This window comes from Mustela nigripes, chromosome 4 (genome assembly GCF_022355385.1).
Source record: "Mustela nigripes isolate SB6536 chromosome 4, MUSNIG.SB6536, whole genome shotgun sequence".
Taxonomy (NCBI): domain Eukaryota; kingdom Metazoa; phylum Chordata; class Mammalia; order Carnivora; family Mustelidae; genus Mustela; species Mustela nigripes.
In genome coordinates this window covers 158659632-158677200 of record NC_081560.1, presented here as the reverse complement: position 1 = coordinate 158677200, position 17569 = coordinate 158659632, and the positions used below count along the sequence as shown (strand labels likewise).

Genomic DNA, 17569 nt, shown 5'->3' with positions numbered 1-17569 from the left:
GCCCTGCAGCCTGTCTGCTTCCTGCTAGGCCCCGGGACATGGGCCCCCTCCCCCAGGCCCCAGGAGGCAGCACTCCATCTAGGGGCCATGGATCTCTTCAGGATTTGCCCCTTTCCCTGGGAACCCGCTCCCTCTCTTGTTTAACACCCTATAACGCTTCCCTCATCTCTCCTCAGGAATATCTTGAATGAAGTAAATACATTAAACCTCCCATTATACAACCTGTTTGTTGATTCCAGCTCACTTCTGAGTTTGTTGAAACAGAGAGATAATGCTGTTTATAGTTGCTTAAATGCGTTATTTCTGGTTTTGTTATTTGTGATGATGCCAGAGTTCCTTGAATGTCTCTGAAAAAAATCAGACTAGGCTTACTTTATTTTGACCTAAAGAGCCTTTTCCAAGTTGACACTAGGCTGAGTTTTAAATCACGTCTTACCCTATCTGGATGGACTGTTTTTATTCTAGTTTTCCCCTCAACAAGTGACTGATTTTCAATACAATAATTTACTGGTTTATTTTTCAAGAAGCTCCGGGTTTTTTTTTGTTTTGTTTTGTTTTGTTCTGTTTTGTTTTGTTTCTGCTTTGTGGGGAGAACACCTTTCTTTCTCAGCTCAGAGGACAAGATCTCCGCGGTACAATGCTCTTAGTTCTTGCCACTTTTGAGAACTATCCTTGTTGCAACTGTCTTCGTGTACAGGAGGAAACCGTTAATTTTGCTGAGTGATTTCTATCCTTTTAAGAAAATATAATTTAATTTCTGCTGTGTGACACGTTGCTTTCTAGTGGATGATGCCTTCTCACAGACGGTAAAGGAAATATTTGGAGGCAATGCAGATAAAAAAAACCTAGTGGACCCTTTTGTAGAAGTTTCCTTTGCTGGAAAAAAGGTTTGTATGTGATCTAAATGCAGACCCTTCTAGGAATAAGTATTTAAATCACCGTGCTTTCCTTGGAGTGAATCCCTGTTTACTCTTTGTTAAAATAACCCCCTGATGATTTGAGAAATCTGCACTAACGTAGATTATCTGAGTCGGAAAATGCAGACTTCTCCACGGGTTTATTTTGGAGTGGGAAGTATACAGGACTCCAGGGAGAACGTTTGATCTTTGGCAAGAAAGAACATGAACACGATCACTGAATTATTTGGATTATTTGTCACATCCAAGCGTTGTCTTAATCTAAGGCGAGCTCTCTGTCTGGCAACAATGATTCCTAGTAAATAATTGAAGGATATGGCCCTTCACTGCCCACAGCTCACTCCCTTCAGGTTTCTCACTTCTGGTCCCAGCTCACTGGGAAACCAGATAACAGGCAGGGGAGCCCCATCTCTGTCCCCTGGGAAGAGCCAGGGGACTCTTGGTGCAGGCATTTCTGTAAACCCCACTTTTACTTACAAAGATGCTCAAAGATGGGAGAGCGGGCTTCTGTAGTAGAATAGCACCGCATCATGGACAGCTGTAGGTGAAGAGGTAGCATATTCTGTATAGTTGAACCATTTAGTTAATGAAAGCGAGGTTTCATTTCCTAGGGGAGTCGGTGGTGGGGGAGCGGTGGAGAAGCCTTCAGTTCTGGAGGGAGATTTAAATTCAGACTTTAGCCCTCTCCAGAGGCAGTAAAGGCAGATTCCTCAGCCTCAATGTCAATTTCCTGAACTATAAATCAGGATAATAATACTCTCCTAGGATTGTGATAAGGGTTAATTAATTAGAGAAGTAATTATTGGGAGCCTACTAAATACCAATACTGCCCCACAGGCTGGGGTTAGAGAAGTCAGCAAGACAATCATTGCTTTCCTGGGGCTTCCTGTGTAATAGAAGGAACAGCAGTTAACAAGCAGACAAGGGGTTTAATGATTTCAGATGGTGCTCAGTCCTGCACAGAGCGGGAGGCAAGGCGTGATTGCTACAAAGGGTTGGAGGGGTGGGTTTTCACTAGGTTGTCAGCTGGGACACCTTTGAGGAAGGGACATTGGAGCAGAGGCCTGGATGGTGTGAGGTCTGGGGGAGGGAGGCGGGGAGGGCTTCCAGGCAGAGAGAAGGGCAAGATGTAAAGGCCCCAAGGAGAAGACGCATTTGGAGTGATAATGCGGCTGTAGGGCAACAAGCCAGGGGAATCAAAAAGATGAAGTCAGATTCAGCGTGGGGGGAGATGGGCAGGCAGGGTTTTATCAGCCAGAGTAGGGTCTGGACCTTAATCTGAGCATGCTTGGAGAGCTCACCGAGACTGCTACACAGGGAGTGCCGTGAACACAAGGAGGCCAGAGAGGACGCCTGTGTCAGACAGGAGCCAAGGGCAGGTGTCAGCCAGGACGGGATGGGGAGGATCAGCCTCTCTGCAGGAAGTTGGGGTGTCAGGATTTACTAGCAGATTGGGTGAGGCATGCGACGGGGAGAGAGATGTGGCTGACTGGTCTTGCTTGACAGGAGCTGGTTTGGGGAACAGGGCTGGTGGGCAGTATCAAAAGACCCATGTGCACACGCTAACGAGGAAGTGCTTCTTGGTGTTTAATGAGTGCTCAAGAGGGGCGCCTGGGGGTTACTCAGTCATTGAGCCTCTGCCTTCGGCTCGGGTCATGATCCCAGGTTCTTGGGATCGAGCCCCGTATTGGGCTCCCTGCTCAGCAAGAAGCCTGCTTCTTCCTCTCCCCCTGCTTGTCTGTGTCTCCTTCTCTTGCTGTGTGTCTCTCTGTCAAATAAAATCTTCAAAAAAAAAAAAAAAAGTGCTCAAGAAACATTAACTCTTTCTTCGTTTTGCTAATCCAAAGTTAGAAACCTGTCAATTGATAACTAACTTTTAGTGCACAGAAGGAGCGAAGATTAACACTAAAGCCATGTTCTACTTACCAAATAGTTGGAAGTGAATTAAGCTTCAACCAGGCTTAATTTTTTACTTTACTTCAACTTAGTAAAGTACATAGTTGGGAAGTAAACTGTTCGAGTCCTAATCTAGGATGCTTATGTTGTGAATCTATGGAAATTAGACTCGTGACTACCTCTCGTTCTGTTCTGATGATTTTACAGGTTTGCACAAATATAATTGAGAAAAATGCAAACCCCGAGTGGAATCAAGTCGTTAATCTTCAGATCAAGGTTTGACTTTTTTTTTCCTTTCTGAAAAAGTAAGACTATATACTTTAATAGTTAATGAGTAAGCTGAGAAATAACTGCTTTGTTCTGTTTCTTTTTAACAGTTTCCTTCAGTGTGTGAAAAAATAAAACTAACGATATATGACTGGTGAGTTAAAAAAATAAACTTGTGTCTAACTCAAAATTAAAGAATTGAATGTTAGACTGACTCTTACTTTTCAGTCTGTTTCTTTTTCTTCCAGAGGGAAGTGATAAATTGCTCCTGGAATTGGGTGTTTTTCTTTAAAAAAAAAAAATTGATAATGGTATTGTTGCAGAAAACCTTTGTGTGTCTTGGTTCAGTCGCTCATAAACAAAAGAGAAAATGATCTGAAAATGCCCCAAGATAAGAAATCGAGAATTTAAATAGTATTTTAGGCTGTCCAAAACAGACTTCAGAAATGGAACAAACTATTCCCTGAGAAGAATCACCAGAACATTCCACCAGCTATTCTGTTATGTTTAGAAAGGAAAATAGACAAAGCTACCTATTTGATTGGATGCAAAGAACATTCATTGAAAGATTCAGATGGAATTCTAACTAGACCGTCCTCCTAGTGAGGACGACCATAGTAAGGACATCCTTGTGTAACGTTCTAGTTGGAGGAGACATTCAGTCATCAGTCCTTACCTCCTTGAGAGTGGAAATGGCAAATGCCATCCTCCTGTTTATGACCAGCATTTCTTCTGGCATTGGCTTCCATTTTTGGAGCACTACTCAGTGCTATGCCACGTGCTTTAACTGCAGTATCCCACTTAGTATCACTATGGGTTGGAAACTACGATTCATTCATTTTACAGATGAAGATATCAAGGCCCTGAGAGGTCAGGTGACTCGCTCAGTCACCAAGATGGTTAGAGACAGAGTTGGGCCCCCATCCAGTCTGCCTGTCTCCAGGGTTTTTCTTTTGGCAGAACGTATCTGGCTCTTGTGTTAGCACCCTCTTGGTACTATGGCAATGGGGCACTTTGGGAGAAGGGCAGGGAGTCTCATTTTGTTAGCATCACCATTTATTGAGGGTCATAGAGGGGTTTTAAGGGCAAAAAACCCCCCTTCTGGTGAGCATTAGCTTGATCTAAGCACTTGAGACTCTCAGGCAACATTCAGAAGGTGCTCCATGGACCTTAAGAGTGCTCAGGAAAGGCGTATGGGCCTGTCTAGTTGAGGTGACGACTCTGGCTTAGCTTTGCAGTGAGTTGATTGTGGATGGAGCCATCCCAGACTTGCTTGTGGTCACTATACATGGGGTCACCTTCTGATCCAGTCTGCCCTCTCCGAAGCAATAGTGTGGACTAGGAGACAGAGAGAGGCCCTGTTGAAGGAATCCTTGGATCCAGATCTTAGGTTACATCCTGCAGGGTGTTTGCACAACTGACGGGAAGCTAAGAATTCTTTAAATGTAACCTAGATCCTTTTGGATGAGCAGAAAAGACTCAGGACCCATGTGTGTGGCTTAATATCCTTAAATAATAATTTTTTCTAATGCACACTCTTTTGTTAGTCATTTTCTATAATCTCATTATACTATACATTGTATAATATCATAGGGAACATAGGATATTCCTGTAATACAGTATAATAATATTACACTGTAGTATAACCTTTCCCCCAAATACTGAATCTTTCCTCTCTCCCACAGGGTCTTTGATTTCAGAGTGGGCATCCCACTATACAGAATAAAGAAAAGGATGAGTTAAGCAGAGAGATGTTATTAATAGAAACCTCATTTTTTTATACCTATCATTTGCCCAGCCAGAAACCACTTCATGGGTTAGCCTTGCAAACTGTGATATCCATGGAAAGATGAATACAGTTGTGTATACTTGTAGCGGGAATACTTGTCTCTACTACACAGATAAGATTTAGGTTCTGGGGAAGCAGGTGCCCTCAGCCTCCCAGCCTCTGTTCCACAATCAGTACTTGAATTAGAAAGAGATTTTCTCCCTCTGAAGGATCCTTAGATATAGGCCGTTGTAGTCATTAAACCATCTGAGTAATTCATGTGAACATGATAAAATAAGATACATGCCCTTATCCTATGTAATGTGATATTACACTTGTTGTATAATGTGTGTGTAATTGATTTATTCATTTTTAAGAGGTTTTTTTTTAATTTTTTAATTTTTTTCAAAGATTTTATTTATGCATTTGACAGAGAGACAGTGAAAGAGGGAAACAAGCAGGGGAAGTGGGAGAGGGAGAAGCAGGCTTCCCACCAAGCAGGGAGCCCGATGTGGGACTCTATCCCAGGACCGTGGGATCATGACCTTAGCCAAAGGCAGACGTTTAACCGGCTGAACCAGCCAGGCACCCTGATTCACTCATTTTATGGCAACTGTGTTGAGTGACTAGAGGCAAATCCCTTGACCTCTATGTACAAACCTTAGTTTCCTTAGATGGAATGATTTGTCCGATTCACGTTTCTCAGTGGGTGGTTGGAGGGCCATCTGTATCAGAATCGGTTGCGATATATACTTATGTAGATGCAGATTCCTGTTCTCCTCTCCTGCCTTTATTAAATCCAAAGCTTGGAGAAGAGAGGAGAGCTGGGGTTTCCAGGTGATTCTCAACGTACAGTAGAGCTTAAGGCCCACGGGACAGGACGATTTCTGAGGTCTAGGGACTTTTCCAGCTCCACCTGATTGTTGTTGAGTGAGGGGATATATTCCTGGATAGAGGCCTTCACCTGTTCTTTCACACAGGGACCGTCTCACTAAAAATGATGTCGTTGGAACCACATACCTACACCTCTCTAAGATTGCTGCCTCTGGTGGGGAAGTGGAAGGTAAGTCACTCAGCAGAGCTGAGACAAGACAGGGTGAAGAATTTCTGAAGCAGAATGAACTGGAGTAGCCACTTGGCAATGGACTTGGTTTCTTAAAAGCCAAAGGTGATGAGCTTAGTGAACTGTTTTGGTGATGACCAGAACAGTTAATTAGTAGTCGATAATTGAGGCAACTAACAGTTTGAAGACCTTGTTTTCTTGCTCCCATCCAAAAAAAAAAATCCCAATAGCTTTTTTATAAATTTTTGAGTGCCAGTGCAGAGTGCCAGCACCCTATTTTTTAGAGAGGCATTGACCCCAGTCCACCCAAATGTAAAAGAATACTTCCTTCTCCACTGACTTCTTCAGCAGGAACAAGGAATGTCAGGTAGCAATGAACCATATAATCTCTACTTTGCTAACAAGTATGGATAACGAATGCACTTTTCTTTTCGTTGTTCTCCATACTGAGAACTATTTGCTTATACCTGGCATTAGGATTGTGTGCATATACCAGAAATTGTAATAGGAAATGATGGAGAAAAATGAAGATGGTAAGAGGAAAACAAATGTAATGTTAACATATCAATAATCTCAACAGCTGATTTTTTGTTATCAAAACAAAACTAACAAAAATTCTTGTAATTGCCAACATAGTAAACATATTGAGTAAATTATATGAGAGAATCTAAGACAAAATATTGTCTTGAGAAACTTGGGTTTCCTCTCATCCTCATTTTGTTTAAGTGGGAACTTTATAGGTTCTTAAAATATATATTAATCCAAGCAATATATAGCATGAATAAGAACCTGGAAGATATTAGAGATATGAAGAAAATAGAGATTTCCTCTCTCAAGAAGAAAAAAAAAGATATGGTTCAAATATAAATATAGTCACATGTAGCCATTATTTTTGCCAAATGTTAAAAGCTAAGAAAGATCCCATCTGTACATCCTGTGCTGAGTTGCGAAGAGGACCATATGACTGGCACTGTAACAAAAGAAATATAATCACAACTCTTTCCTCTCCAGAGACATTATTTGCATGGTGGCTATACTGTTAGCACTACTAATTATTTTTTGATTTCTTTGTTTTACCCTAAAGCCAAAGCTCTGAACAGAATATTAATGTTATTGCCCATTTTGATGTAAAAATACAGAAGACAGAGATTAGAAGTGGAGGAAGGAAGGGGAGAGGAGGAAGGGTAGACCCACTGGCAGCCTCTTCTTTATCAAGTAAGGAATCCAGACAGAAAGGCTAGTTTAAATCATAATGGTAACCAATAGAGTACTTTAATACCAAAACTATGTGGGTGGGGAGAGTCAAAATGAGTTAAATCTGTTTATCCTCGGTAAGAAGTCATTCAATAATTATTTGGAGGTAATTATTCAAGATGTATTTGTATAAGCAATTTTCTTAGTGATATGGCAGGAACATCCAAAAGCACTAAAACCCAGAAATTGCTACATGCAGGCTTCAGCCGTGTCTCTGAGGCCTTCTGTCTCCTTGTAGGCCCTGCAGACTGTCTGGTAAAGCGCTCAAAATAACAAAAGGCAGCAGGCATTCTCCCCAACCCCACTCCAAAAGAAACAAATAATGTATCTAAACTATAAGCCCTTACCTGGGAAGCCTCAGACTAAATTAATTTGGATTTTCAGGCCTTGGTCCCAATTAAGTCAGACACAAGACAAGTGCATCTTTTATAAAAAACACGAAATGTTGGTGACTCCACCAGGCCTCTTTTGGTGTTGAGGAACTCACCCTTCCCATAGGGCTGGAGAGATTTGAGTTATTTAATGTGTGGAGATTCTTCCAGTTGTCCCAAAGGTTTGAGCCATTTTGCATTTCACTGATGAGTTTTGTATAAATTACAGAAGGGTCATGTCACTTGGGTCTGAATTTGGGGTTTTCTGGTGTTGCTAAACCACTCACCTACGCTGGATTTAATTAACTTGTTGGATGTCTCTGTTATAATGCCCATGTTTCTCTTGTTGTTTAACCAGTCATATTTTTACTATATAGATTTCTCATCTTCGGGATCTGGGGCTGCATCGTATACAGGTTTATGCTTTGTGATTTTGCTATCTTCTAGATTTTCCTATTCAATGTTGTGTTACTAAGAATGTGTCAATTGACTGTCTTTAAACTTTCTTTTTATGACATTTTGTGGTCTCAAAAATAGTTTTGCTATTAATTTTCGTACTTGTGCCGTGTGTTTGTCTTGCGTGTGGCTGAGCTTAACACAAACGCGCTCATCAGACTTTGCTACCATCTCACGTTTTCACCTAGATGCACACCAGCCTATTTGGTGTCCCTGTGAATAATCGTTTGTGAGCGAGAACCTTGTCTGCCATTGTTGTTTATGTTCAGTACGTAGAGATGTGGGGCACTAAATCAGTTGTTCAAAATGTGTGCAGTAAATGCTCCTCACTTTGAACATGGATCTCTGGTTGGAAGATGTTGAACAATTATACCTCGAAGGTCTTCATCTTCCAAATTGGGGGGATCATGACATGTCTTTTGGTTTGTACAGCACTGGCCATTCTTTGCAAGTTTGCTCTGTGGTCTCACCTTTGACCATCACAACCCCTATAAGTATGGTTCCTCAAATACATGAGAACTCTTAGGTTTCCAGAAGCTTGTAAACATGGTAATTCCTGCCATGCTAATTACCCAGGATCATGGTGAGAAGGAAAGGAGATACTGGAAGTGAGAAAGTTTTGCACATTTAAAGCATTATTGTCTGCCTTTGTGTTATTGGCATGATGCCCCATTCATATTCATTTTCAAAAAAATCCTTATTATCTCATCATCAGACTTTATATGAACATTACAGTAGTCTTGAGGTTTGTAACGAACTAGGCAGATTTGGTAACACTTCATTCCTTCTTGCATTTGTCCAGCCAATAAAGAATATTTATGTGGTAGCTCCCCAGGGTAAAACCAGTCCTCAGTGTTTAGGGAATCAAAATAAAATACATTTGAATCCTTCCCTACCCACCAAGGGAATTTATAATGTTGTCCAAAATAAGCAGCTATGTTGAAGTTCAAACTTAAAATATAAAGTGATACTTTATAGAAATCGAAAATGCAAAGAGGTCTCAGAGAGGTGAACAAAGGCGGAAAATATTGTTCGAAAAGCGAGTCAGAGGAAAAGGTTGATGGCCAGCCTAGGGAATTTTTGTTTGTTGGAAGTTTGATGTGAAACTTGTGCATAAAGTGGGTTAGGAAAGTTTGGGGGCAGGAAGAGACTTAGCTTGTGAGACTCTCAGCTTTCTCAGGAGACAGTTCTGAGGTGTGAGCACATCGGAGGAAGGCTCTCCATGTTACTACACAACCAATAAGTCAAAGGGTTAAAATACCTGAACAGAGAGTTGCTTGGACACAACAAATTGAGCAATTTATCAATCATAATGACATGCAGGAGATCATTATTGACAACGTGTGTCTCCATCCCTGGAAATTTTTAATGAAAAACAAATACTCATGACAAACAACATAAGTCGTCACCCATACAGACTGGCTGGGGGTGGGGTGGGGCTCCACCAGAGGGATGGGTGATGTACTAGGAGGCACCCTTGTTTGAATTGTGAAACTCAAGATCTGGGCTTAAAGCGGTTATCTTGAGGGATCTTTGACAAATCAGGTCACTTCAATGGGCTTCAGTTTGCCCGTCCATAATGTGGCAGGACTGTGGTGCAAGAGTTTTAATGTCCATTCTTTCTTGAACATCTTGTGATTCAACTTCTGGAAGTGACTGCCTTTTCTCACTATGGATCTCTGCTTTAGTCCTCTACTTTAGTTCCTCACAGGTATCCTAGCAAGGAAAAAAATCTAAACCCTGCTTATTATAAAAAATTAGTCAACTTTGTCATGTTCCATATGCCAGAGTAGATAAAACCAAACTAATTCGTATGTCCAGATACAAAAGCCATTTATTTCATCCTGCTCATTTGGTAACGTGGTAGCACAATCCAGAGAAATCTCTTTTGGAAAAATTCTTGGTCCCTATTTGGGTTTCACAAGAAACCCAAACATAGGCGTGAAATATGGCCCCCTAGGGTGTTACCAAATCTCACTCCTAGGCTGTCAGTTATCATTTTTCTACATCTTAATTTAATTTTTTCTTTTCTCTTGCTTTCTTCACTGAGATTGCCATTCAACTAATTTCTGTGGAGGTGCATGGTTCCTACCTCATCTTTTTTTTTTTTTTTTCTTTAAACTTGACAGATCACAAGCAGGCAAAGAGGCAGGCAGAGAGAGGAAGGGAAGTAGGCTCCCTGCTGAGCAGAGAGCCCTATGCAGAGCTGGATCCCAGGACCCTGGGATCATGACCTGAGCCAAAGGCAGAAGCTTTAACCCACTGAGCCACCCAGGTTCCCCGGTTCTTAACTTATCTTAAGAGAACCCAAGCCCATTTACACATGTAGAAGAGCCTCAAATTTAAAAAAAAAAAAAAAAAAAAAAAAAAAAAAAAAGTACTTAAATACAGTTTCATCAACTGTTCATTAATGGGCCTTCCGTTCACCTGTCACTCCACATTTACTTTTCTTCCTTACATTTAAGCATAGAGTTGGAAAGGGCCATAGACGTGAGGTAGTTAATTTCTCATCCATAGGGGAATTGTCTTGCTGATAATCCTGAAAGTCTTGGCCTCAACATTTCCTCTGTCCCAAGTGCGATCTGTCCCATCGTTCGACACATCTAATTCATAGAAAGTTCTTCCTCATATTGAGTGAAACAAAGAATGCATCCTTGCAGTACCCGTCAGTGTCCTTAGCTTTGCTTTTGGAAACAAGTTCATCCTGCTTCCATATGGGGGCATTCAGGTGGTTGGAGGCAGCCCTTACATTTCCCTGACTTCACTCATCATCTCCCTTTGACTCCACTATTTCTTTATTTTGCCCTCAGTTCCCCTCGTTACACTGGGGAGCAGTCTTGCTTAGTAAGACAAAGTAACAGAAATGTGGAGCGTATTGGGTGCTCATCAGAGAATGTTATGAATGGGAACTTTATGTTGCTTATAAATATCATATGTAATAGCCAGAGGCAGACAGTTCATTGTTATTTATGAAAAATTTAAATGTCTTGTATTTTTAATAGCATGTGCCTTACTTATACTAGCTACTTTAGACTAAGTGGCATTTTGGGGGAACAAATAGAGTTAACCCGTTATATATCAATTAAGCGACTTCCCCAAATAGTATGATCTTTTTTTTTTTTTTTAATTTTTTATTTTTTATAAACATATATTTTTATCCCCAGGGGTACAGGTCTGTGAATCACCAGGTTTACACACTTCAGAAATGGAACAAATAATTCTAAAATTTATATGATCTTTTATCCCAATCACCAATGACACATTTAATACAATGCCACTTATAAACTTGCAAAAAATGTGAAGATCAACTTGTAAGTCTTACTATTCTTTCATTTGAAGAGCAGTATTTTTCTATAATAATAAGTTTACCTGAACTACCCCCAAAATGTTTTTTATTTAATGTTTTATATATAAGCAATAAGAAAAGGGAAATATGGCAAGCCTCACAAGTGCTTATCATTTGTGCTAATACAACTAACTCACAAATTAGAGGAAAATTTCTCACTCAGCTAACTAATAACTAATATTTATTTCAATAGATTGAGTGTTAAAAACCCCGAGTCTAATAATGATGTTATCCCTCAGCCAATACAGGAGAAACAGAAGTGGGCTTTGTTCCAACATTTGGACCGTGTTACCTGAACCTTTATGGAAGCCCCAGAGAGTACACAGGATTCCCAGACCCCTATGATGAGCTAAATAATGGAAAGGTGAGTTTCTCAATTAAGGTTTACTGTTAATGAACACTGATTAATGTGATTCTTTCTTATAATGGTTATAATTAAGTCTCCTATCTAGGGGACTCATACACACACATACACAAACAGACCTGATATGCGACTGATTAGGGGTCAAAGGACAGATGTCCCATGTTCCTCAAATCTTTGAATGCAAGGTTAGGAGAAGATCCTGGAGACCATCTAATTTGACAATGAGGAATGCGCAGTACAGCCGTTCCCCTGGGCCTGCACTTAGGGCAGATGTCTGTGATCGGTGCTGGCTCCTTCCCACGAAGCAAATGTATTGCCTCAGAATTCTGTTCACTACTGTGTTCTAGGAATGTACCACATGATTGGAGGTGACATGCCTGAAGAAACCATTCACCATGCCATATCCCATCCAACACCTTCATTTTATGGATGAGGATACAGAGGCCCAGAGATGAGAAAAATGCTCTTTCCAGCACATTAGAAGTAATGTCTTAGAGTCAGCTCTGAAGGCCCAAGAAAGGGACTGTGGTAGAGAGAAAACCCTGAGGGGGCAGGGCTAAAGTTCTGGCTGTGGAGGTGAAAGCCTTCCCTTCCTCTCCAGAAAGTTCTGTTGCCAGAACTGCTAGGTCTGGAGGAAGTATCCACTCTGCATCCTCATGCTCAGCCACACCCAGAACGTCTTCCTCTTTTATTTCCTGGCTACTCTGAGACTTGCCCTGGCTGCCAACATGGCAGCCTTTCCTTCCTGAAAAGAGGAGAGAAGGAGCCAGGTTGATGCAGATAAACTCAGAGCCACTCTACTAAAGTAGGGTGAGGGGGACTTTGAGTACCTTCCACTCCCACCCCCAGCCTCCCGAAACCCCTTCAGGATTCAGAACATGGATTGAAAGCCTCTGACTTCGGTCATGGCTAAGATCCCTTTCAGCCCTGGCTCCCCTGGCTCTCTTTGGGATCCTTCCTCAAGTCACTGACTTTTCTTTCAGATACCAAAGACCTGAATTCAACTGAGAGAGCTACTGACTGACTGATTTTGGAGGTTAGGGCCATGGGAAGGAAACACAGTTGTAGCTGGCTGAGTCTGACTAGAGAAGGATTTCTTTTTGCTGGTGTTTCACACCTAGAGGAATAATCCTGTGTTGTTGCCTTTCAGGGGGAAGGAGTTGCCTACAGAGGCAGAATCTTGGTTGAATTAAGCACTTTTCTTGAAAAGACACCACCAGACAAAAAGTTGGAGCCCATTTCAAATGATGACCTGCTGGTTGTGGAGGTAATTGTTGGATTGTGGATGATGCTTAGAATGGAAAAGGGTATGTTAGAGGATTGGTGGCTCGTGGGGACCTCCAGGAATTAAAGGGTCAGCTGTGACAGAGTTAGAGAGAGACATGAGTCATAACAAGGACTTCTTGATCTATTTGATGCCCTTTTGATCTATCTAAAACGGCCCCATGAGGGTGATGAGTCTTGCTTCATTTTTTGTGCTGTTAATACCCTACCAAAATCTGGCAAGAGTGATGATACCCCAAAACTGAATGGCCTTTTACAATTGGGTTGTGTGTTCGTGGGGAGGTGGCCGTAAAAGCCAACCCAAGTGGCATAGGTGCCACTGCTAATAATTACCACTTTCAGAAGGAGGCATATCTCAGGATCCCAGCATATGAGGGAGTATTTATATTAATGCCCATATTACAACAGCTCAGAGCCCCACTCTTCCATAAAGACAGGAAGTCTTCCAAATCCATCTTCCCAACCATTTGAAGAAATGGTTGTTGTTCTTCTTCTTTTTTAATCATCTCTTTCCCCCCTGGGGAAACAACTTTTGCATAACACCCATGATCCATACGGTAGAGAGCTACAGATGTATTTTTTTCCTAGTAACTTTTTCAGTGTTATTAACTCAAGGCAATAAATATCAAAAGAATATTATTATCATGAAATTGTTAAATGCCCCATTTTTCCTGGTCTATTAATTGACATCTACAGTACAGATTTGTTAACATATGGGATAGATAGGTCAATATTAAATTAGCCCTGTCTCTGTTGCTCACGAAATGATTTCCAACACATCATATACCATTATTATGGGTTTTAAAAATAAATTATGCTAGTTTTTTGTATTTTTATTTTTTAATTTCAAAAAACAATTAACACATAGCACTGTATAAGTTGAAGGTGCCCAGTGTGTTGATGTGGTTTATTTATATACTAGCACTATGATTACCACTGGTTGTGTTAGTCAACACATCCGTCACATCACATAATTATAATTTCTTTCCATGGTGGGAACTTTCCAGATATAGTCTCTGAGCAACTTTGAAGTATGTAATACAGTATCACTGACTATAATCATTGTGCTCTGCATTAGATCTCCAGAGTTTATTTTCCTTCTAACTGCAAGTTTATACACATTGACCAACATCTTCCAACTCTCCCAACCCCTGGTAACCACCCTTCTACTCTGTTTTTATGAGTTTGGCTTTTTCAGATTCCACATATACATGCTATCACACAGTATTTGTCTTTGTCTTTCTGACTTACTTCACTTAGCATAATACCCTCAGCGTCCAGCTGTGTTGTCACAAGTGACAATTTCCTTTTTCGTGGCTAAATAATATTCCATTTTGTGTATGTGTACCGCATCTTCCCCCCATCTATTTCTGAGAATCCCAGGTTGATGCTTACCTGTTCCAGAAACTTGAATTTTTGGTCAGAGCAGCCGGCCACTGGTGCCCCTCTACCCAAGGCCACTCCTTGCTGGATCCCACCCCCCCACAACACCCAACAAACTTCTTCCGGCTGCTTCTCTCCCCTTCACTTCCATTCCAAGCACAGGATAGACCCTTCTCTAATTTCCCTACATTACATCGGAAATGAAACTGCAACTTTAGGAAAGCTTTTACCTCCAGTCTGGGACATACACAGTGAAATGAAAAACTTGAAGAAGCAGCTTAAGGTGCCTCATCTCAAAGCCTCTGGGCTCACACCAGCTCTCTGGGTCTCTCACAGTTGGGCTCCCTGTCTCTCTTCAACCTGCTTCCTTGCAGCAGGACTCAGCTCCCCATCGATCCCTACCCCCAGCACCACCTGTACACATGGCCACCTCAGGGTCCATGTCCAACTGCCAAGAGTTCCCAACCAAACAAGGCTTTCTCCTTCCTTCTAGCAGTCTCTTATCTGCCTGTTAGGAGATTTGTGCCTTTCAGGATGAATGACCCAGAGAATATCCTTTCCCTTTAGAGGAAACTCTCCCTTCCCACTCCCTACCCCCTCCCCCGCCCCCATCACCCCAGAGCACTGTGGCCTTGTTCATTGAATCCCAAGAAGACAATATTAGGAGGTTAGAGTCCAAAGCAGTATATTCTGGATTTTCTAGTCCTGGCATGTTTAGAACATTGGTAGTCCATTCGTGAGCCACACAGATTTTTAATGCAGTGCCTTTGTCTTCCCCTGAAAGAGAAGATTGTGCCACACATCCTTTCATAGGCTACCTCTGTCTGCAACCCTCAGGCTCAGGAAGGAACTTACACAACCACCAGCAAGCCACAGGGCATCAGTCTAGCTTCACACAGGGAAAATAATGCTTCTCCCCTTACGTGAGCACAGATTAGAACATAGTCCTGGCCAAAACATATGCTTCACACTTCATGTTACCAAACAGGACAGTTGAATTTAGGTTATTTAAGTTGTGAAAGAACCCTAGTAGGTATTCGTTTTATATTATAGTCAAAGGTCTATCCAAACAATTTTCCTAAAGCAAAGCAGTGGTCTGCCTTGAATGTGAATTCATCTTTCTACTTCTAGAATCAGAAACTGCCTAGAATTTTTAAGACCTAGTTTTCCCAGTTTTTATTAATTTACCTTATAAAAAATTTAGGGCAGATTTTTATTTTGTTTATCAGCCTCCTAAGCAAGTGGCTATAAAGGACAGGTTATTACATTAACTCTTGGGAGATGAGTCTTTGAGAAATTATCGAGTCTCTCTCCATCACTCTACTCCTTATCCCTCTACCTATCCCCACTGATGTACAGACACATAAATAATACCATTTGTGACTTAAAATATCAATGGTGCTACAATGCCATTCTTAGCGTTAACTAATGATTTGACTACTCGAGTTATCCCAAAGTTTCTGATGTGTAGCCAGGAGTGATTTTGCTGAGGGAAGGATTTGAGTCAACTGTGCAGAAAGGCACATGCTCAGTTGGTTAAGCGGCTGCCTTCGGCTCAGGTCATGCAGCATCCTGGGATCGAGTCCCGCATCTGGCTCCTTGCTCAGCAGGGAGCCTGCTTCTCTCTCTGCCTCTGCCTGCCATTCTGTCTGCCTGTGCTCGCTCTGTCTCCCTCTCTCTCTCTGACAAATAAATAAAAAAATCTTTAAAAAAAAAAAAAAAAAAGAAAGGCACGTGCTGGTGAGTGCACCTAGCCAACCACCCAGCACCTCCCTGAGATTGAGTCTAGGGGCTTCTCTATTCCTGACACTGGTGTGCAACTCTTACTTAGGTCTGAAGGAGTCTGTCCTCACCGCCCCCATTTTTTCAGTTACTTTGTTACATTCCGTGGAGGTAATGATAAAATACTGTGATGCTCTTGAATTTTAGGGCTTGCTCTGATCTCAGGAACATCATCCTTGCAAATGATAAATCCGCGATAGCACATAGCAGAAGGGGACCATTGAAGACCTTGAGTTCTGGACTTACCCTGACTTTTCAAATCTTACTTCCGGAGAATCGGTCATAAATCAGGAATTGTCTGTAGATGAAGTGTTTGCTGCAGGATCATGCAATGTAAACTTATTTTCTTTTGGCTTTTTACTCATTTTACTCATTAAAAAAGACACAGAGCCAAAAGCAGCAGGTTCCACTAGTCAGTAAGGTTCTGGTCAGTCTTTCTCTCCACCCCACAGTTGATGATAATCAACTCGGAAGCCCAGGAATTGTCACAGATCTTAAGAACAAATCTAGGAAATGGGGGTGGGGGGGTAAAAGAGAGGGTGGGGGGTAAAATGGAGCAGCTTACATGCCATTTACTGTGAGGATCATGACAGAAAATGGCTAGAAACCCCCCAAAAGCCTCTGTGGAGACAGCTGGTGTGGCGTGGGTGGGTTCTGGACTTGGGTCATTACAGATCAGCTCTTGAGGATGCCAGCTGGACCTTGGCCTTAGGCAGAAAGGCTGTCATGGGTTCTTGGCAAATATAGTGCCTCTTTTGCTATGTTCTGTCACCAGAACACAATTTAAGTCCATGATCCTTTTTATTTTAAGCACTCATAATGGAGGTGGGAGAGGAAGGAGGGGTAGGGAGAGGCTCAACAAAGCATGGCAACTAGAATGCAAAACCCAATTTGTTTTTTTACTCCGAATGATTCAACACATACAAACAAAGAAACATAGGTCATAAATGTAGTAAAAATAAAAGCAAAAAAAAAAAAAAAAACCCACACAAAAAAACCCAAAAAGTCAACAATATATAGTGTCCACAGTATATGTCAATCATGTAAGAGAACAGCTTTTTAAAAACTGAAATAGAAAACAGTGTTCTTTGATCCAAATAACTAAACCCAGACAGAAAAATGGCTTATGTCATAAATTTAATAAAAGCAGAAATGAAATCTCTACACCAAAACCCCAGTAACATTAAAAAAAACAAGAGAGGACCTGAGATTCTGAAGACTTAGCCACAGTGCAGGGACCAGGAGCCTCGTAAGAGGGTGAGATGAGCAGATTTGCATGAGTGCTAGGAGGAGTAATGAAAGCCGTCAGTCTAGAAGGTTGATCCTGACCCTTTCCCCGTTTTCAAAAATCCCGTGTTCTGGGTCATACGCAAGTAATGAAACTTCTAGTAACATTGAAGAGGGCAACTTCCTTGCTG

At 41.5% G+C, this 17569-nt stretch overlaps 1 protein-coding gene across 2 annotated transcripts in view; it reads left to right on the top strand.

Moving 5' to 3' along the window:
• MYOF (myoferlin) overlaps positions 1 to 17569 on the top strand; it is a 159518-nt gene that overhangs the window by 69821 nt on the left and 72128 nt on the right. For both annotated transcript variants that reach the window (XM_059398147.1, XM_059398148.1), the window contains 7 exons: positions 784 to 887; positions 3021 to 3089; positions 3191 to 3234; positions 5829 to 5911; positions 7914 to 7952; positions 11578 to 11702; positions 12853 to 12969. In XM_059398147.1, coding sequence (XP_059254130.1) covers positions 784 to 887; positions 3021 to 3089; positions 3191 to 3234; positions 5829 to 5911; positions 7914 to 7952; positions 11578 to 11702; positions 12853 to 12969 — 581 coding nt within the window. The remainder of the gene's footprint in view (positions 1 to 783; positions 888 to 3020; positions 3090 to 3190; positions 3235 to 5828; positions 5912 to 7913; positions 7953 to 11577; positions 11703 to 12852; positions 12970 to 17569) is intronic.